The following is a 22776-nucleotide window of genomic DNA, read 5'->3' as shown; positions in this document are numbered from 1 at the left end:
CATTAATTGAGAGTATTAAATGAACCTACCCTAAAAATAAAATGAAACAAATGTAAAGCACAGCATGAGTATCAGTGGAATGGCAGAAAAAGGATCTCCAGAAATCTACTCCTCCAAAAAGATGATGTAAATACTGGCACAAAAAAAAAAAGAAAGAAGAAGAAAAATGTCAAACTCAACTTTTTCAGAACTCTGAAATCGACCAAAGGGTTGCGACAATCTAAAGGCTCACTGATTTTTTTTTTAAGAGACTGGATCTTGGTAAGAATAGTACACTTTGTGGTGGTTTACCTAACCCTACTTCCATCCCCATCTCCTCGGTAGTGATAGCTTAGAAAACCAACAACCATAAAATCATGGTGGCCAAGCAAACTAGCAGCCTAGTAGCTACCTAAGGGGAAGAGTGGGTCTCAAACTCCAACAGCCCCAGCCCAGGAGAATGCCGTTGTTTTCCCTGTGTGGGATTCCCTGAAAACCTCCACTCGCAAAACTTCTCATTATTTGCTCTTATTCAGAGCAAGCTGAAGCAATCAACAGCAACTCTTTAACGTCATAGCTGCCTGAGGCTCTGACCTCACAGTCAAAATACGCTCCTGTTTCTTAAGTTCTATAGATGCTCCCTCCTCTGACTGATTACTGGATGCCACACAGAGCTTGCTTGCTCAATCCTGACCTCCTGGCGATCACTAGTGAGGCTGATAATGATCACTATACCCAAGACTACTTACTGGCAGGTCCTTGGAAAGAGTCACAGTAAATGGCTCCACTGCTAACTGGAGTTAACCAGTGAACCCAATGGTGACAATGTCCGGGGCTGTTGCAGTGGTATACTATGACACTCCACAGCTGTCATGATTTTTTCTGATTCATGCACCCAGTAGTGTTTGGTGTTTTAATCAAGATTCCTTTGTTAAAGCTTGTCAAGAATTTAGGAGTGTACTATTAATACTGATGCATAGTTAGGGACCACAATAACGGTGGGGAACAGGCAAGATCCTGAACCCTCACCCACTAGTCTTTGAAGCATGATTTGTGTTTTCTCCTAGGATAGTCAGGGACTCAAAAGCCTTTTTTTGCCATAAACAATGACTTTTCACTTAGGTCTACAGACACCCAATTGGTAACCAAAAGTAGAACAAAGCCAATCATGTTGTATACTTTGTTACCTTAAAACTTTGGGTCAAATCTCTTCTGAGGTTTTCATATAGCTATGCTACTCATTGGGACAGTGTCTGTCTAGGAGTTAGCAAACGAGGTTAATTAGCCCAAAATTTACATGATCTCACCCTCTTCAAGATTAAGGACACCAGGATGAGGGATTTCCAAGGACACTCAATGAAGTCTCTAGCCATTGTCCTGAACCTATGGAAAGGCAGAGCCCCACCTGAGTCTAGCCCTCAGTGAGAAGGATTCCAGAGCTATGACACCAGAACTGAGATAATCAACCAAATCCCAGCCTACCAGCTAACCCTGAAAGCTGGCCACCTGCCTTTGTGGATGGGTCAGTCTGAGCCCCTGTGAGTATACCCTCTGCAGCCACCTAAACTGGAGTCCTTCCCTATCTTTCCCCTAACTTTCCAATTAAAGCTTTTTTCTCTTGAAGATCATAGTTTAGTTTTAATTTCCATTATTATTAAAAGCAAGGACCTAAGCTAACTGGTGACAGTACCAGCCAGAAATTGATTTCAATGAGTTTGCAGTAGTTGGAATAGGATGTATGATTTGAATCAATAAGAGTGTGGCCTTCACTGGTGTTCTTCCCACAAGGATTTCTCACCCAACTTTAGGTTGTACCCTTCTAAAAGATGTTCCTTGTTTGAATGTCAGAGACAGGTAAGTAGGGTGAGGCACCAATTTGGCGCAGGCTTACAATTTCAATTTGTTTCTTTACCCAGAACAGAGAAGAGCAGCATTTGAAACTTTGGGTAAATTCACTTCCAAATGTAGGTCATTGGATATTAAACAGGAGACAGATAGTGGTCTACCATTCCCACCTAGGCCCCAAGTGCTATTCTGTCCCAATACTCTTTACATACCTGTGGCCTCCCCTTCAGAACTTGAATGTCTTATGAATGTCTTCAGATTCTTAGCAAATACTCCTTTCTTGGCCAGCAAAGCCTTGTAGGATCCTTTCTCCAAGACAGTGCCATTCCCCAGAACCACAATCTCATCCACTTGGGGAAGAAAGTGAATGCTATGTGTAACCAACAGTCGGGTCTGTAAAAATAACATGAAGTTGTGCTGTTTGCCTATGTCCAGCCTCTTCCCTGGATTACTCTTAAAAGGGAAGTGCATGGATATCCATTTACACTGAGGCTTTGCTTCAAAATGTAGTCCTGATCACTTGGCCTGTTTTATATCCCCCTTCTTCCTTTCCTCCCTCCCTCCCTCCCTTCTTTCCTTCCTTCCTTCCTTTCTTTCTTCCTTCCTTCCTTCCTTCCCTCCCTCCCTCCTTCCTTCCTTCCTTCCTTTCTTCCTTCCTTCTCAGCACCACATCTTAAAACCTGACTCTTGTGAAATGAGACTTTGAGCACCATGGATCTTCTCATAGTTATTTTCCTGTAGTGAAAATGAGTTTTACCCTACACACATCCTCCTTCATGTCCTGGGATAGCAGGAGATGGAATTCAGGAAAGTCACCAGTGCCCATTATTATAATTGGTGCACACAAATCTAACTAATTGGGTAACACGCACTGCCCCTTACTAGTCTTTCTTTAACCAGCTAACCAGCTGTGCCAAAGAGCTTTTTAGTTCGCATGTTAGAGACACTGTGGACAAGAAACGTTAAACCAGGTTCTCCTTGGTGTGGGAGACTTGTCTTCCCTTGTGTTGCTCACCCAACTACTGAGACAGGAAGTCCACTCGGACAGAAAGACAAACACTTACAGGTTAATAACAAGGCTGAACTGGGAGCTATGAAGTTGTGACAGGTTTCTGGAGAGATAAGCTAAAACCACTGCCTTCATGCTCTACTTCACAACCCAACAGAGACTAGACCTTTCTTATCTGGAATCTCCAGGATGTGCTCATCCTTTAAATCTCAGCTCAAAGCCAGCTCTTCTGGCTCCTTTCCTGAACCTTCTAGTAAGTCCTGGATATTCCTCCAATGTTTCCACTATCGTTTATACAGACAACAATGAAAATAACTCCGGTATTGTAACATTATTGTTTGTTTTCTATATGTCTATCCATTAAATTGTGACTACATGACAGCAAAGACCAGACCTTTCTCTTTTTTTTCGGTACTGGGAATTGAACTCATGACCTTGCACTTGCCAAGCAAGTGCTTTTTGCCACTGAGCTATATCCCCAGCCTTAGACCTTTCCATCTATGGGTGCAATGAGCCTGGCACAAGGTGAGTATTCAGTTTAAAAAACTAATGAAACTAAGGCAGCCATAAGGACTGAACCCAGGACCAAAAATAGGAGAGTGAGTTCCCCCTGGTCCACCAATTCAAAAGAGAGGCGAAGGGCCTCAGGGGACCAGCAGCCCAGCTCACACCCATCTGAACTAGCAGCATTCAGGAATCTTGCAGGGAACAGGCCAAACACTGTTAGAATCTCCCTGCCTAGGGCCATGGGAAATTATGTTAGCAACGGAGGGGTTCTGTCAGCCCTTCTTGAATTTTGGTACACTGTGTCAGGATACACATGCCAATTTGCCCCACAGTCACAAAGGCATGATCTCCACCTACAACCAGATCCAGTGATTTTTTTGTCTGCCTTCTTTACCTGTTCTGTCAGATAAGGTCATTGTGAGAATCCAATGAGCAAACAGTGGAATTACTTAGCATGGGTCTGGGACATGAATGAATATTTAATAAATAACTATTAAAGATTGTTTCTATGTTCAGGTTAAATCACCCTTTCTAGGCAAGATGTTCTCAGGTCCTGCAAACATTCCCGGGACAGTGCCTTCTCAGAGCATCACCCTTATACCTGAAGGATGGCCTGTGTCCCACCAGCAAGTGAGTTTTTGGGTCCTCTGGGGGTGCTCCCAAATGCCAGTAGGGTGTCTAACAATTCACTTCAGTTCTGACACTAACTACCTGAAATTAGCACAGACTCCTAGTTTAAAGGCCAGTAAAAATGTCCCACACTTCAGATACCAGTAGATAGTCTCAGGCTCCTCATAATTTTGACATCTGGCCATAAACCAGACTCCCTTTTAAGGTCCCATAATTTTCCAGAAAGCCTCAGGGATCTCAGGAAAATACTTTACTTATTTCATCAGCTTATTATGAGGGACAGAGCTCAGGAGCAGCAAAAAGAAAACAATGCACAGGACAGGCTGGGGGGGTGATGCAGAGTTTTCATGCCTTCTCACTTTGCACTACCCTCCCAGCATCTTGAGGTGCTCCCAACCTGGAAGCTCTCTAAATCTCATTGTTCAAGAGCTTTTACAACCCAGTCCCACCACCACTTTCTACCTGGAGGTTAGAGGGTAGGGCTGGAAGTTCCAACCTTTTAACTACTTGCTCCTGTTGGCGATCATCAACCCCATAACAAAGCTATCCAGCAATCCTGCCCTAAGGCATTTCATTAGGATAAACTCAGGTGTGATCAGAGGGGCCTAGGAATAACAAAAGACAATCCTATCACTCTTGAAATTCCATGGGGTTTAGGAACTCTGTGCCCGGAAATGAAGACAAAGACCTAACACATTTCTTATTGTAACTATAAGTGGATAAATATTTTTAACAAAATCATTCTAAGAGGTTCAACACTAAAGCCACAGAATAAGGCTCAAATGAGCCGGTTGCATTATAAACCACAACTTCATGATGGAAGTCTTCTTGGGGCCGGCTCCAAGGAGATCAGTCGGATACTGTATCTCCTCAGAGGCCCAGGGAGCGAGTAAATAAGGAAATCTGCTTCAGAACATCGCCTCACCCATGTATCGCTTTGAATGCTTTCTCACCTTGCCATTCAACAGGCCATGGGGGCCCAAGACCTTATCGAAAATATGTTTTCCTACATGAGCATCCACAGCTGATAGAGGGTCATCCAGAATGTAGATGTCTAAGTCTTGGTAGGCAGCTCTGGCCAGGCTGATTCGCTGCTTCTGGCCACCACTGAGATTTATACCCTGAAGAAGAAAATAATTTCTATTAAATACTACTCCCTAGTTCCACTTTACAGAGTTTAACAAGGAGTAAAAGGAAGAAATTTGCCTCAATCACATTTCAAGGGCTTAAAAATCTCATGTTTCTTTATGCAAATAAATAAGTTTGGTTGAAATAAGTAACTTTAAACCAAATAATCAAAGGCAGGCCCAAGGTTGCATTTTCTATCGTATAATTTACTTATTCAATATTTTTGTGGCTTGCTGCCAGGGTAGAGGTTCAGTTTATGGATATTAGGCTAACAGTGGCTCAGCAAATGCATGCTGAATTAATAGACAAACTCATTCTGGACCTATGTCTGCACTAGTCTAGCATCTGAAAATCACTGTCCCTCAAAAGGATTATTATATTCATTTTTATCAATGGAAAGGAAAAATGAAAACACCCTATGAAGCAAATTAAGCTGATCTATTCAATGGAATCAGTGTCATTAAAATCTTTTTAAAAAGCATTTAATAACACAGGTAAACCTTGAGCCAGTCACTAGTAACACAGGTGAAATAAATGGCATAGTCTCTCATTAGCTTTGATTTAAATCAAGAATTTCTGTTTTTGCCTCCAGGTATCAAGTTTAAAAATTCAGAGCTATTTGCACAAAACGGGCGAAGAGTGTGAACTCCAGTTTTCTGGCGTTTGTTCCAAACCTGACTGTCAAGATCAGGCAACTACGTCACTCCCGTGAATTTCTCCCGTCATCCTCGCTGTTTTTCTTCAATATTTCTTCACCCTTCAAGGTCCCTTGCTGTCTCATATACCTTCTCTCCAATTTCAGCCATGTCTCCTCCAGGTAATATTTCCAAGTCTGGGAGGAGAGCACAGGCCTCCAGAACTTGCTGATACTTCTTTTCATTCAACTCTGATCCAAAAAGGATGTTGTCTTTTATGGTGCCATTCTGAATCCAGGACTGCTGAGGGACATAAGCTGTAGTGCCCTAGATGGGAAAGGATCAGACCATATGACAGCTGTACTTCCAGAAATGTGGCTTTGAAAGATGAGGCGGCAGGAGTAACGACAAAAAAAGTAGAGCTTGGGTTCAAAGAACAATGTGCCAGGCTACCTAAACGTTTGATATTTATTAACGTGTTTGCACGGTACAGACCAAGAAGCAAGATTCAATATCCTGTTCACCATTTAACATTCCCTCCATTAGACTATCAATTTCTTGACATTAATCCTGAAAAATCAGAAGATTAATGCACATGCTTCTTCTAGATAATGGCTTTAGTCAGACTCAGTGAGTTTCCTAAGTCTACAGTGCTCACACTGTTAAGAATTGGAATAGATGACACTTTAGGAAGGAAAAACTTAGAGATTAGACCAGAACACCAGAGGGTACACTGAGGAGGTTATGTTCAAAGTGACATAGAGGCTGACAGATGCCTGTGTTTGAGAAAGAACTCAGTTTTGAACTGGCAATAAAAAGCCTCTCAAAAGGAGGTAGGATGCACATCTATAGTCTTTTCTGTTATAGTACATGGTCCTTAAAGATGCAAATTAGCTCATTAGGAGTTGGTATACAGTGATGTTAGAATATTGTAAAAGAAAATGTGTTTTTGTAAATTATTGAGGGTCAATATAAAGAATCAGGAGTAATCTTTCTCATATTTAAAAATAAAACTTTAGCAATGTATGAAAGTTGGTCCGAAGGATGTGGATTTTTGTTAAACTGATTAGCGATATATGAAGATGTTAAGGAAAAAGCTGAAAATGTAAATTTTTTAGTGCAAGTGGTGGTTGATTTAATGATATAAAAATGCCTATAATTTCCCCTAAATTTAGCTTTCTGGGGAAGTTCAGAGTGTTCATAAAGGTGCCTTGAAAACATTTCCCTCTATGTTGAAAAGTTATGATTGATGAGGAAGTCAACACCCTGTCCCAAGTTTTCGTGTTGGAAACAAACGCCGTCAAAGGTCTAGCTTGCAAAACAGAAGGCAAGAAGCCTAGACTACTCGTAATGCTGGATGCAAATGCCAGTGCTGATTTTCCAAAGCTACTGTTTTTACTATTCTGTTTTTTGTTACTATTGGCACTGTTTCTGTTGGTTATTTGTGTGTGTGTGTGTGTGTGTGTGTGTGTGTGTGTGTGTTTTACAGGGGATTGAACTCAGGGCCTTTGCACTGAGCTACATCCCTAATGTTTTTTATTTTTTATTTTGAGATAGGGTCTTGCTAAGTTGCCTAAGCTAGGCTCAAATTTCAGATCCTCCTGCCTCAGCTTCCTAGAGTGCTAGAATTACAGACATGTGTCAGCATGCATGGCATTAAGTTCTTAGTCATGTGTTAACAACGCTGTTCCCTCTAGGTTCTGTTATTTTTATTGCACAATTTTGCAGAATTTGAGATTTTCAGAAACGCATAAATACAGTGGAAATACTTGGACTTTGAAGGAAGATATCTCTAGTCAATAGTTATCACACTTTTATGCATACGAGAACCAACTGGGAGCTCGTTAAAAATGCAGATTCTTAGATTCTACCCCCTAGAGACCAGGGTGGGGGTTATAGCTCAGCAGCGCAGTGTCTGCCTGGCAAGCACAAGGTCCCAAGTGTAATTCCTGATGAAGCACCCCTCCCCACCAAAAACACGAAAAACAAAACCCAGAGACCCCGGGATGGTGCAGAGAATCTATGGTTCACAAATCTCTCAGATGTCACCAAGGCCTCCCCTACTAGTGCGTTCTCCCAAATGAGAAAATGACAGTGAGTGGCCCACAGTTGAGGTTCAGAAGTCTTAGCATTCTCTCTCACCTTGATGGTGATGTGCCCGTGGACATTTTCCATTTCTCCCAGCATAGCTGCCATCAAGGAAGATTTCCCAGAGCCCACAGTACCCACCACAGCCACCAGTTGGCCTGGCATAACATCCAGGTTCACGCTGAAAGAGAGAAAAATTTTGAAGATCTTTTTTGGGGGGAGCATGGATATTTATGAGTAGTTCATGCCACTTTTCTGACTCTCCATGGAGTTTAGTTTAGGCAGTTTCCCCCTTAATACTGGAAAATTTGTCTTAGATACATAAGACCCCAAAATACTTCTTTAGTGATATTCTTTTTATCTTTAAGTGGCTAACAAACGAGTCCTAGCTTATTTAATTTATCTCTAAATTCTGTGCCAAATGCATGCTTCCAATAGAAAAATTCCTCTAAGACCAAAAGTACTTGAACAAGACAACCTACGTGGTCCCTACAGTTCTGGCTCAGCGCAGTCCCCACTTGGCCGCTTCTAGGCTGTGTGACTTTGGAAGGTCACTTGCTCTGGACTGAGGATCTTTGTTTTTAAACTAACAGGGCTGGGCTAAAATCTAGTTGCTAAATAATGTTCAAATCTAGTTATGTAAGAAGTAAATGTTACGTCTTCTTAGTCAGTGTTTCTCAATCTTATTTATTCAATGAGTTATACTTGCTGGAAGCAGATTCCCTGGCTTGTCCACTGACGATCTGACTTCTCTAGCTGAGCAGTTTACGTTAGGCTAGAATCTTGGGAACACACAAGGCTCTATGTGCCAGCCGTATTATTTGAGTCCCTAGGACATTTGGCACATTAGAAACTTGCTTGTAGTCTTGCTCAACCTGCCCATTGAGCTGAACTTCTGGACTTACATCAGTAAAGTGGGAGCTTTGTCCTGTTCCCTCTCTGCAACAGGAAACTCTTGGGTTTGGGGCAGGTTCAGAGCAAGGGCTCCTGCATGCACTCGTACCGAGGCTAGCCCCAGGGACCATGACAAAGACTGTAGGAATAGGAGAGGAGGGAGGGAAGTCATGAGAAGAGAGACAAGGTGTGCTTGGTCATGAGGAAAGAAAGACGTGGCCTGCTTGAGCTTCTGTAGTACTCTGCCTGTGATGTGCTCAGTGGGTGATTGGATATGCTGTTACACGCTTAAGAGAGACTGTGGGCAGCAATGTAGCAAGAGGGGATTGGCTCGTGGCATGACAGAAGAAGGGGCCTGCAGAGTGAGGTGTAGGAATGGGTTATTTGGATGTGAAACTCCAGATCTGAAATTGAATCTTACACAGGCAGGTCCTATTGACCAACTGGGAAGAAAACCAGGTTCCAGTGCTCCTGATTACTATTCTAAAATGAGTAAATGAATTTAAATTGAGTTTATATTCTTGTGTGCATCCTTTACCATGTCCAGAGGGTTGGGCTACCTGTCAGCCCTGCACTAGCTCCATTCATTATCTGGAGAACAACTGTCTTCACGGCTTCTCAGCTGCAGAGTCACAGTCCCACAGTAGTAAAGCAAGGTGGCAAATGTATATAAGCAGGCGGAGAGAAGCTCGGGACCGTAGTTCTCAGCTCATGTCTTCAGGGGTTTAGCCTGCACCAGTATTTACTTTAGAATTTTTACAGTTTTTGAAATACACTGCTTTTCTTTTTTTTTTTTTTTTTTTTTTTTTGCTTTTTTCTGGTACCAGGAATCAAACTCATGACCTTGCGCTTGCCAGGCAGGCACTGTGCCACTGAGCTAGATCCCCAGCCTGCACTAGTATTTAATGGAACACATATACATAGCTTGTTTTCCCATTTGTTCTATTATATGAAATTTTCTGAGAGCAAGAAAGCAAGGAAAAGCCTAAAGAACAGCAGTATGGCAAGGTGACAACTCACTCTCTGATCGTGGCTTCCGAGTCCAGGTCCCAGGTAAAGGAGGCCTCAGAAAACTGCACAGCTTTGTCTATTGAAAACAAAAGTTCCCTCTTTTAGTAACATGCCCCACATATCTGTCTGCTCTTCTGTAGCCCTTATGTGTCACTGCTTCCACTCTCAGGTCCTAGGATCACCTCTGTTAGGAGCTGTACCTCACTAACATGAGGCAAGTGACTGCTCCCAGGATGAGACTAGAAGCGGCCAGCATATGAAATTCTTTGTTAGCCAGCAGTCGTAACTTTTGTAGCCTAGATTCTGACCTACAGATGTTGGGTACATCTCCAGGCCCTCTGTTGCCTAATCCTCTTATGTGAATTCTACCTTCTTGTATAAACCTTCCCATTCTTCTTTCTTCTTTCTTTTTAGGACTGAGGCTCAAATGTAGTACCTAGTGCATGCCAGGTAAGCGTTCTACCACTGAGGTACACATCCAACAACCTCTCTGCCTCTCTGCTCCTGATTCCAGACCCACTGCTTGCTCTGGCCATGGATGCCCTCCACTTCCTGTGTGTGCTTTCACTCAAGGGTATCTTTCCAGTTTCATAACTTGGCTCTGTCCTGACTTTTTTTTGGAGACACGGTCTCACTAGGTAGCTCAAGCTGGTCTTGAACTCACTCTGTAGTCCAGGCTGGTCTCGAATTCATGGTGATCCTCCTGCCTTAGCCTTCTGGGTTTACAGGTACGCACTCCAACACCTTTCCACCCTGACTTCTTTGTGATTTCTTTGTAAGGTTCTTTGCTTATTCTTAGAAGAGATGATCCAGCTTTGCTTAGCAATGTAGCTGAGCAATCTGGTCTGGGTGCAAATGCAATTTAAATTAATAGTATGCTTATTATACAAGTGTAAGTTCAAGACTAATCTCTAACTTTTCCTTTTAGTTTGCTACACTAAGCCCTTGTGTATCAAAATTCGGATGCCAGCACTATGAATAATTTTAAGAAGAAACTTCCAAATTTGTTTACCAAAATTGCAGACATGCCGAATGGCAGATGTGTCCAAGTCATCCCCTCCCAAGTATTTCTCTAGACGTTCTATCGAGACACTGGCCTACAGGTGAACACAAAGGATGTGAAGAATTAAAAGGCAACAACAAACACAAGAAGGGAAAGGATTTCAACTGTCATCAGACCATGATTTGCCACTTGCCACAGCTGGAGTCTGCTGACCCCCAACACAAACTCATTCATTCTTCATCCCTGGAAGCCATCCCACTCCGGAGAGAAGGAAATTAAGATGTTTGACTTCATCCCTTCAGAAAATTCAGGGAGTTCTACTGCTATCGCTTTCCAATCTTTAGCCCTAGTTCTGAAAATTGTCTCCTGCCTTCTTCTAAGACAAAACTATATTTCTACTTAATTCTGGCAACTGAGCCCCTGTCTTCCTCTTAATAACTGAGTCTACCTTTGGATGACCCATCCAGTATTCTAACTGAGCCACTACTGGGACCGGTTCTATAGAAGAACCGGCCAATACTTAAGCTGCAGCTGACCTAAGTGTTAGTGAAACTCCCTGGGATCCCCAGGACGTGAGGACATGGGAAGTTTTCAAGGAGTTTCTTTCAAAGGTGTTCTGCACCGGTCTTCTATCTTCCAGGGAGGTTGTCATGAGGTTTTTCACAGCTGCTCACCCTCTGAGAAAGTGTCAGGCTTTCTTCCTGTTCCTTCCTTAGGGCATCACGGCAGGCTATATAACTGCTTAGCTGCTCTATGGATCAGCTCCTCAGAAATGGAATGCCCCGCTACCTGGGCTGTGTCATCATCTGACTCCATTAGGTTCAGTGTTAAGAGCTGGACAAGAAATACAGGAAGCTGACACCTTGGCCAGTCTTGCTTTTACTAGGTAATGAACTGCTGTGTAAGGAGAACATACTGCTTCTTTACTGGCCTTTCTTCACACCTTCCAGGACAGGGAGACCTCTGGAACCCCACGGCTGTCTGAAGTTGGCCACTTCTGGGATGAATGCAGGCCATAGCACTCCCTCTGCGCCTCAAGGTTCTGGACCCCTCATCAGTCTTCCATCTTCCCTGTGAATTTCCTCCTGAGGTCTGGGCCTTGGTCCTTCTCAGTGACTGGACTTAGCTCAAACCCAGATGTTGCCCCTGGCCCATCTAAGGCCTCCTGCACTCTAAACTCATTTTCTGACAGAGTGAGGCTCCCAAATTTGCCACCACTTGGGTTCATGCAAAGAGAAAGTCTCTTCTTTCCTTTTGTGCCATATTTTTCCTAATGTTATACTAATACCTTAGCCTCAGAAAAATATGGGGGGAAACTAGGCTGGGAAAGGGGCTTAGAAAAATTCCCAACCCCAGAGACAATCTTAACAGTCTCACCAAATGCTTTCACAAGATTTTCTCCCTGTGAGGTAGATGAGGTTGGTATGATTATCCTCATTTTATAGTTAGATAAATTAGGGCTTAGAGAGGTTATAATTTCATTAAGATCAAACTTTGGGTCAATAGAGATCAAACTTTGGGTCAATAGAGACCAAACAGATCTCTCCAACTGAAAGTTCACCCTTGGGCTGTAACTACTTGTTGGATCTTTCTTGCTTATCTTTGTTTTCCCGAGAAGCCACTTTGAGGATGCCAACATGTATTGCAGCAGCCACTGATGATTTCCTACCAGTCTGTCCACAACTACGTAATGTTTCTATTGTTCCTATGCTATTTTGTAAATAGATATATATTTGTTACTATGTGTCTTCAACAACAACCATTGAGAATAGTCAATGATTATTTGATTGATCACTCATGTATAGCTCTATTTGTTTTTCCTAGAGACCACTTTGGAGAATCCAAGCTATAGTATAACAACCACTGATAATTTCCTACCACTTTTGTTTGTAACTCACTATTACTTGTCTATTTGTTTTCCTGAGAAACTATCCTGAAGATACCAATAGGTAAAATAACCGTTGATAATGTCTTACTACTTTGTAATTCGGTGAATCCCCCTATTGCTATGTTGTCCTTCTTTTACTCTTTAAAATAAAAAAATAAAAAAAAAAAAGAAAGTTCACCAGCAGAAGATAGACATGGGATGTAACAGGACAGTCACTGTGGACTCTTGGGCTTTTAATCAGAGGTAAGCAATGATCATGTACCTGCAGCACGGAAGAGATCACCATGGGAAGCGTGGTTAGGGGAAAACGCAGGATATTGAAGAGGGTGATGGAGGTGAAGGCCTTTTCTGCATCCAAAATATTGTTGCTATCCACCAGAACATAAACTGAAAATGTTGTCACAGACACCTGGAAAGATTAAGGGCAAGAGCAATTTATTCCTAAAACAGTCCAAGCAGCCTTGGGCTAAGTTTCAGGAACATAGTATACCAAAACTGAAGGAAATTTAGGGGATTATGTCTGCCTCTGCATGTTACTGATGAGAAAATTTAGCCCACAAGAGGAAGAAATATCTTGCACAAGGTCACAAAATCAATCAGTGGATTGCTAGGACCACAGTCTGGGTTTTCTGGGCTCATACATCAATGTTCCTTCCACTGTATACTTATACCACCTCTCCCCAGGAGAAGAAACCCTCCTATGCAAATCATTCTCGGATACCACATCCAGAAAACTTGCTCTTGGCTTCTAGACCACCAAATAGTAGTAAATTAGAGCTGGGAGCATAACATAGAGCTGATGACATAAAGTTTTAAGGAAAGAGTATAAGTTTTCTGGATTCCCAGGCCTAGAGGTGCTGGGAATTCATCGAAAACAGACATTTCTCTTCAGGAAGCTAACTCAGGTCCAAAACCTACCCAGTGCACGGACTCCTCTGGTACTCACCAGGATAGGAGCTAACTGTAAGAAGAATATAATCATACTCTGCAGCTGACCAAAGGTCAGCAGGTTCTTCAGCTCTTTCTTTCGAAGATAGTTGACTTGGTCTTCGAATGAAGGTTCCCAGGCAAAATATTTCAGGATCTAATGGATTAGAAATGAGCACAGCTCTTATCTGTTGCTCCATTTAAATGATAAATAAGCCGAGAAAATCTAAGTACCTTGGCCAAAGTTACCAAGGTAGACCTGAGATTCAAAACCATGTCTATCTTTTCATTTTGCCACACTAGAAGAAAGACACAGCACAGCTAAGAAATATCAGGGAGTTTTAAGGGTCCTCTGCTTCATTTTCAAGAAACTTAAGATAAAATTAAATCTTTTAATTAAAAACAGTATTGGGGGGCACTGTAAAGAAAAGAACTTGCTGATCACCTTTAAAGGACAAGGTGCATTATTTTGAAAGTTGGGAAATAAAGAAAAAAAAAGCAAACATTTATTCTGGGTATCCTGAACAAACTTCACTTTAGGGACCCAACTTGTTGAAAAAAAATTATTCATAAAAATCCAGGTAATCGATACCAAGAGAATAATTAAAATAGCACTCTTTTATTTTTTTTCAAGATATCCAAATTAATTTTATTAATAAAACAAGTAAAAACCGATTTATCAATCTTCACATAGAACTGCAGATGAAGCTGATAAACAAGGTCTATTTTTAAAACAAAATGCATCAAATATAAAGGCTTTGGGTTTGTCTAATTATCTAGGATTGTCATCCTTGTTTTCATATACATAATGCAAAGCCTGGAAGCCAAGGCTTTGACATTCAGAGATCACCAGTAGGGGGGCTGGGGATTCAGCTCAGCGGCACAGCGCTTGTCTGGCAAGCTTGAGGCCTTGAGTTCGATTCCCGATACCGGAAAAAAAACCAAACCAGAGATCACCAGGAAAAATCCTGTTTCTTTAAAACACAGCCACTGGCATATGTTTACAGTGGGTGACAGTCTACATTATTTTCTACCTTTTGCTGTATTTCAGCACTTCCCTTAGCCCCATTATAAGCACTGCTATATAATTTCATAATTCTTTTTAAATGCATACTGTTATTTTTTTCTTGATTTCATTTAGTTACATACATTCCTGATCATCTGAATAATTATTTTCCTTATAAAAAATATCATCAACATAAAGAGATGCTTGAGGTTGCTTTAGTGTTCAAGCTTGCTTGTTTTCCTTTTTTTTTCCAGCTTCTCTTCAGTTGTCCTAAATATGGCTAGCTTTGTTTTATAAATACACAATACTGGGGTTGGGGATTTAGCTCAGCGGCAAAAGCGCCTGCCTGGCAAGCGCAAGGTCGTGAGTTTGGTTCCCGGTACCGGAGAAAAACCAAAAAAAAAAAAAACCAAAAAAAAAATAAATAAATAAAATAAATACACAATACTGCCACCAAATTAGGTTTAGAAACAGAGTCCCAACAGTAAAGTATTTAAATTTCTTTCCCAAAAAAGGGGCTGTCGGTACTGCTGATGTTGCTGGGCTTGAAACTGTACTTTCCTTAAAATCATCTTTTGTGAAAATTCTGTGGGACACCATGTAAGTGAAGCGAGCTCTGGCAGTGCGTTAAAACATCTTTTCCGTTTCTCTATGGAAGACAAGACGCCGTGTTGTGCCACCTACTGCCCAAGTCAGTCTCTATGATCTACCCACATAATTCTTGTAATATTTTCTGAAATTCATTGTAAAATAGCACTCTTTCAAATAGTTTCTTCATTTTGCAACTTCTAATGAAAAAGTGAACCTAAGCAGTGATAGTAAAATTTGTACAACCATGGCTTTGTACCTTTGCTGTATATTAAAATCACTCAAGGAGCCTTTTAAAAATATAAACACCTCGTCCTTGAACCCAGAGAATCTAATTTAAATGCTTTGAAGCGCCATATAGCTCCAATCTCAGTTGGTTTCACAAACTTCAGTGGGTGATCCTCATGTACTGCCAGGGTCACAAACTGCTTTTGCAGATGAAATAGTCATCATTGTTGCTTTTTGAAGTACACAGTGCCACAGATCAAATGAAAGTACTCCCCTCAAAAAACCTAATCTAAATCCAATCAGTCATCTAGATCTAACTCTAAATGAATTAACAGATCTTATTCCAATTTACAAGAAAGATGAATGACCTGGGTTCTTCAATGTGACTGGGAGGGGTGTGATTGGGAGGGGTGTTGTAGATTAACAGCGTTGGTTCTGGGTGGGGTGGTACATATCTGTAATCCCAGCATGCTGGGAAGCTAAGACAGGAGGACTGTGAATTCAAGCCCAACCTAAGCAATTTAGCAAGACCTTGTCTCAAAATAAAAAATAAAGAATGGTGTGTATTCATCTCAGCTGCCCATTTTTGGATTGGGTCTTTTTTTTTTTTTTGGTTTTTGATTTTTCTCCGGTACCGGGAACCGAACTCACGACCTTGCGCTTGCCAGGCAGGCGCTTTGCCGCTGAGCTAAATCCCCAGCCCCTGGATTGGGTCTTTAATGGCAAATAAATACATGAGAAAATGTTCAACATCATTAGTCATTTGAGAAATGCAAATTAAAACAACATTGAGATTCCATCTTACCCCAGTAAGAATGGCTAGCATTAAGAAATCAACCAATAACAAATGCTGGCGAGGCTGTGGAGAAATAGGAACTCTTCTCCACTGCTGGTGGGAATGCAGACTGGTGAAACCACTGTGGATCAGTTTGGAGATTCCTCACAAAACTAGGTCTAGAGGTCCCATTCAACCCAGCTATCCCCCTGCTGGGTATTTTCCCAGAAGATCTAAAAACATCGTATCACAGTGATGTATGTGAGCCCATGTTCATAGCAGCACAATTTGTAATTGCTAAGTTGTGGAAGCATCCCAAATGTCCATCCACTGAGGACTGGATAAGAAAATTGTGGTACTTTTATATAATGGAACATTACTCAGCTATAAAGAAAGATAAACTCTAGACTTTTATAGGTAAATGGTCACAACTAGAGACCACACTCATAAGTGAAATAAATCAGACCTGCATGTGCAAGTACCGCATTGCCTCACTAGTGTAAAACCTGAAAGAGTTAATTGAAACTAGGAGGTATGAGAGACATTGTGAAATGATAGGAAAACACTCAAGGGTAAAGGGCAACTGGGATGTGGGAAAAGAGAAGAGAAAGAAGGAGAAATTTTATATGTACGTATATACAGGATAGTTAACATAGTTGTTCTGCTGTCTTCTATTTCTTTGCTGAAAGAAACTGTCAATGAGTCCTTGACTGATCAATATTGCATGTCTCTATCTGTTTTCATGAGAAACCACTCTGAAGATATCAATATGTAATACAAGAGGCATTGTTAATTTCCTACCACTTTGTTTGTAACTCTGCATTGTTGATACTGCTCTTTTGCTATTTTGTAAAAGGTTGTCTCTCTGTTAATGTCTTCCTCCTTTTATTTTTAAAATAAAAAAAAGAGTGGACTGGGAATGTAGCTTCATGTGAAGGCCCTAGATTCAATCTCCAGTACCTCTAAACAAACAAAAAACACATAAATAAATCACTACCAACTAAATGCCATGTGTAGGCACTCTTATATTTTTATGTTAATTAACTAATAGGAAAAAAGCAGATAAAATCTGGGTATGGGGGAGCACACCTGTAATCCTACCACTAAGGAAGCAGTGGCAAGAGGGTCACGCTGAGTTCAAGGCCAGCCTGGACTACATAGCAAGACCCTTTCTCAAAAACAAACAAACAAATGTGAAGCAATGGGGAAATTGGTGTTTTTTGTAAGGTACGATAACAGTACTGAATTACAGTTATATTAAGACAAGGTAAGCCTAGAGGGGGTCAGCATCTCCAAGGAGAAACAGTAGATGGGGCGGGCAGCACTAGCCCCAAGAAAAGCACATGGTTATTGTAAACTTCACAAGCAGCACGGAGTTTTACTCTAAAAGTAACTCATAGGGGACCAAAAGATAGAGGTGGGAAGGAGGGGAGAGGAAAGATATGCAAAAAAATTAAGAGGTGTTATATACATGTATCAACTTCCCGTGATGAATGTATTCATTCTGTACTACAAGCATGCACTAGGAATAAAAATGTATAAAATGAATGAAAGGACGAGACATCTGATACTTGCTTTAAAATAACACAGCAGGTGTAAAGTGTGGAGCGGAAATATACATGAAACTAGTGGAGTCAGGCTGTTGATTGCCAGGGCTGGGGAATGAATCCATGCAGGTTCATTATCTCATCCTCTACTTTTGTGTATGCTTAAACTTCTGTATGGTAAGGTGTAAAAACATAAACAACCCCACTTGGGTTAAATAAATAGAAATCAATATTTTAAAAAGCCCCTGAGAGAGACATTAGAAAATAAAACAGGAGATTTGTGGGTAAATGAAGCAGGAGTCAGCTGACACAAAATAAGCCAAAAAGCAGGAATCCACAACCTCTAACAGAGTTTGTTAAGGCCAAGAAATTCACAGCTTCTGTTGTACCCAGCCATATGCTTACACTTGGCTTCTTTTCCTTTTCTTTTTAAAAATTAACTTTGTTGGTACGCTTTTGATATATACAATGATCACTTTCCTCATGGGGAATCTGGACCTGTACATAATGTATCTTGATTCTTCTTTTTTCCCCGTACCAATCTCCTCCCTTCAACACTTCTTCTCCTCATTGACTTCTTACCTTGATTCCACTGAGAATCTCATTCATGGTCTTCAAACGTTTGTCCTTATACTTCATGTTTTTGAACTGTCAGGAAAAAGCAAAACAAAAACCAAACCCTTTCATGAGACAGGGTACAGCTTTGGTGCAGACATTAGGCCTCAGCTGTACTAGTGGTTCGTAGTCAGAATCTGAGATGTCCTGATGGCATTCATTTCTTTCCAACTCTCATCCTAGCTTGGTTCTGCCCTTCAGCCTTTGCCTGACTGTCCTTTCCTCTCAGGTTATTCTTCTCTCTCCTTCACTTTTTCATAGTCAGACTTTTGTCATTCAGAGCTTGGCTTAAATGTGTTTCCTCTCAGAGGAATCTTTTGACCTCCTAATTGAAAATATCACCCACTCACTATCATTTCACTTTTAATTCCCTGTATAGTTTCTAGCATGACCTGGTATTTTTCTTTATTTACTGCCTAAGCAAAATATAAGATCCATGTGAGCAAAAGCTCTGTCTAATTTACTGTCGTGTTCTCAGAAAAGTAAAATGTGTAATAATTTTTTCAAAACAATTCTTTGTAAATAAATGAATGCAAAACAAGTGAATAAAAAAAGTGTATACCATCAAATCCATCTAACCTGTGATTCCTAACCTGTGATACCTAGCCCTTCCACCTGGTGACAGCAAAGTGATTTCTGGGACTTAAACTGAAAATTCGGATCACTCATCATTCTGCACCATGATAAACAACAGGGGTCAAAAACCACCGTGTGGAGGGCAGCCCAGCAAAGCAAGGTGGAATAGTTATGTACAGGGTTTCCAGGGCTGCCCTTTCCTCTTCACTCAGGCTTTGTCCTTTCAGATAAATGAAAAGAAGAGTGTATAGACCCTAAGAGTTGTCAGAAGATGAAAAGCAGGAAAGAAAGCCTTTGGGGATGGTAGAAAGTCTCTACCAGCTTTATCTTGCCCAAATTCCCTCTGAAAATTAGAATAAAGTGTTAAGAGTTCGGACTTTAAAGAAGATATGTAACCCCCAAATGACTGTTTTCTTTACCTGAATATTTCTATTCTTGGTGGCAAGTATTCCATTAATTGGAACTAGGAGAACCATCACCCCTACACCTGCTAAGACTGAGGGTCCCAACTCTCTCCACAGGAAGAAGATGGATAAGGCAATCTGCAGGAAAGTTGACCACAGCAAGTGAATGAAGTTGGTCACATCCATCAGCTTCTGGGCATCCACAGACATCAGGTTCACTGTTTCCCCGATGGTGTACTGCTTCCTGTTCAAGTTGGACAGGGTCAGTGCCTAGAAATAAAAATTGGGATTGGGATCCATAGACAGGACCAAATAGACTGGAGAATAGAAAGGAAAGCTCAAGAACTGAGAAAACAATGGAAGGATGGGCTCCACACGGACATAACTTCTCTAAGAGACTGATTTCTTGCTCCAAATCCAACAAATAGTATTCTCTCATTCTTAATCACCCTTTTTTTTCCCCTATTTCTACCTTTCTCCAACCCCACCCATCTATACCCTTCTTTGCTCAGAAAATTCCTATTAATCCTTGGTGTCAACATAGATGCAACTTCTGAAAGGACTACTTTGACTCTGAAGTTTAAGATATAGTAGATACCTCTCCTGCGTACTCATAAAAGTTTGTGCTTACCTTTTCATTACCATCATCATAAAAACTATAATTATTTAATTTTTCTATTTTGATACCAGATATAACCTCTGTGAGGATAAGGGCTACATCTGCCAGTTTCACTGCTGAAGTAAGTGGCACACAGTAGGAAATGAAAAACAAGAATGAAAGAAAAAGGGAAGAAAGGAGGAAATCACATATCTTGATTCTGGTCTTGAGATTTTTAATGTGGCAATGTTATTTGCAGCCATACACTTCTCTTGAGGTTGCAAACATTCCCAAGAACAGGGATTTTAGAACAAAAGGAAATCTGCAGAGTTCACACACCTGACAAAAAATGCCTAATTGCTGTCAGAAATTTGCTGGCAATATCTAAAACCTGAATCTTACGTCATGGGCTTTCTGCCTTCACATTAGATGACAGAGGCCTAGAACGCACAGATCAGTTACTGGTAACAATGCCTTGAAAAAATGCACCAGAACACTAAATCTAGCTTACACTATGCTCACCAAGGACACCATCTGGTGTGGCTTGCATCTTCGAAGAAGATAGAAAGGCTTCTGATTCCCACAAAGGCAGTATATGGGCTGAATGGGCCTAGATACCCATCTCCATTTTCCCCTTAAAAGCTCTGCTATCATCTTTATCCACCAGTACATTCTTAAGAACATACTAGGATTCTTCACAGTACAGTAAGAGAAAAATATCTTCAAATGTTAAGCTACCAAAGTTCTAAAAGAATCAGCCCAATGCTGTGCCTCCTCTTTTGTGTGAAAGAGAGAACAAAAATAAGATAATCATTATACATTCCTTCAAGGGATGTATTTCTTCAAGGTAATCATTATACATCCTTTTCTCAATGAAATTTAATAATGTAGAAAAGTCACTGATTTAGTTCCAACAGTCTTTGCCAAGGGCAAGACCTGGCTGTATGATTAAAAGCCTTGAAATTATGTTTCACTTTTCTGTATAAAATAAGAAACTATTTCATAGTGATATGAGGTGGTAATGGCTATGAAAAGTATTTAATAAACAAAGCAGCATTGCTAAGTATATTAAACGAGTAATCTTTTTAACAGCAATATTTATTTAAATGAGGGTGGCATGGGCCATATTTTACAAATCTCTTTATTGATTATAACAACTGCTAAATCTAAAATATATCAAGAATTATAATAGTGGGATTGAATGACCACAGTTTTTAAAGTGAACATTAGTAGCCTTGAAACAGTCTGGTTAGCGACTATATAAATTGAAACCAGAAGGAATTTTATACATCTTAAAAGAATAGATTAAAAACCCAATTTTAGGGAAGACAAATTCCAGTGTGAGGGTAACTGAGAGTTCAAAGACTTCTGACCTAAAGACACTTGCAGTGCCTGCCTGGCAAGTGCAAGGTCCTGAGTTTGATTCCTGGTACCCTGCCCCCAAAAGGCACTTGCATACCTGTCTGCATCTTTCAATGCCTCAATATTTACTTGGGGAAGAAAAAGATACCTTGTGTTTTGAAAGAGGAAAACAAAGAAGAAAAGTAGAACATAAAGGAGATGTTACTACCATGGAAATTTCTCGTGAGGGGAATAGTCAGAGAAGGCAACAGGTGTTCTTACAGCTTCTCAGGTATGACTTGCTCCCTTGAGCTTGGAGTCCCTGATCATAACTCCTGTATTTTCATTTACTTATTAAGAGGGTAAATTAGATTTCACCCTGATATACAGGACTCAAGGAAAATACACCTGCCCTGAAGAAGTTAAACCTTAAGAACAACATATTATCCAGGTGCAGTGGCACATTCCAGTATTCCCAGCCACTCAAGAGGGCTGAGGCAGGAGAGTCACAAGTTCATGGTCAACTGGGGTAACTTAGTGAGGTCTTGTCTCTAAATAAAACTAAAAGAGGCTTGGGATATAGCTCAGTGGGAGGGCAACCCTAGGTTCAATCCTCAGCACCACACACATACACAATAGGTGAATAAAATCAGAGAGAAGATAAGTAAAATCATAGTAAGGAAATGGAAAACCTTCCAGTTCTGTACAACTCAGTAATCAGAAAATATATTTTTTAAAAAAGTGGCAGAGGATTTGATAGCTACTAAAGATTAGAAAAAGAAGTTGCTAGGCAAAATTTGCCCTAGGGAGATGAATCCCTGGTCCACAGAGCATTCTGGTCTTATGGCAAAACTGTAATTTGAAATGGAGACACAAAATCTCTGAACAAGATTTCATGAAGTACTTGTATTAAATGTCGATGCTTTCAGGATTTCGTCCTTGGCCACCTTCTTTTATGACTTTACATTCTGTTCCACCACATTTTCATCTTGAGAGACAGGGGGCTTGAAAGGAGGGAACTGGAATGGGGTGGGGGGGGAAGGAGAATCACGATGTATCATGTACAAGTCCAATTTCCCTATAATGAATGTGATCATTATGTATACCTAAATTTTACCAATAAATTAAAAAGCAAAAATACCCTTCGAAAAAAGAGAAAGAAATTGGAAGAGAGGGGCAGGTATTTAACCCTTCAAGGCGGAAAGGCAGATCCTGAGCAGCTTGCCAGCTTCTTCCTAGGATGCATCTTTCCCCACCTTGTAGACATGACGCAGCTCACGTCTGTGAACCCTCTTTTCATATTTGGATTTCCAGAGAAACATCTAAAGGAGCCTGTGTGGCTAATCAAAATTAAATACTGGGGGGGCTGGGGATTTAGCTCAGCGGCAAAGCGCCTGCCTGGCAAGCGCAAGGTCGTGAGTTCAGTTCCCGGTACCAGAGAAAAGCCAAAAAAAAAAAAAAAAAAAAAAATTGAATACTGGGATCAGTTATGATTTCCATAATTTTTCCTCTATCTTGGAACAAAGGCACAGATTTACTAAGAGGATTTTCTTT

The 22776-nt window shown here is 40.8% G+C and overlaps 1 protein-coding gene across 1 annotated transcript in view; it reads right to left on the bottom strand.

Moving 5' to 3' along the window:
* Positions 1-22776, bottom strand: part of Abcc2 (ATP-binding cassette, sub-family C (CFTR/MRP), member 2) — a 66494-nt gene that overhangs the window by 19177 nt on the left and 24541 nt on the right. The window contains exons 10-19 of the mRNA XM_005407678.1: positions 19299-19553; positions 18271-18336; positions 13564-13701; positions 12880-13026; positions 10739-10823; positions 9736-9802; positions 7876-8002; positions 5884-6060; positions 4924-5091; positions 2037-2217 (exon numbers count right to left, since the gene is read on the bottom strand). Coding sequence (XP_005407735.1) covers positions 2037-2217; positions 4924-5091; positions 5884-6060; positions 7876-8002; positions 9736-9802; positions 10739-10823; positions 12880-13026; positions 13564-13701; positions 18271-18336; positions 19299-19553 — 1411 coding nt within the window. The remainder of the gene's footprint in view (positions 1-2036; positions 2218-4923; positions 5092-5883; positions 6061-7875; positions 8003-9735; positions 9803-10738; positions 10824-12879; positions 13027-13563; positions 13702-18270; positions 18337-19298; positions 19554-22776) is intronic.

Source organism: Chinchilla lanigera, unplaced genomic scaffold, assembly GCF_000276665.1.
Source record: "Chinchilla lanigera isolate Chin_1 unplaced genomic scaffold, ChiLan1.0 scaffold00106, whole genome shotgun sequence".
Lineage (NCBI taxonomy): Eukaryota > Metazoa > Chordata > Mammalia > Rodentia > Chinchillidae > Chinchilla > Chinchilla lanigera.
Note: the sequence above shows the minus strand (reverse complement) of the source record. Positions and strands in the feature narration are given on the sequence as shown.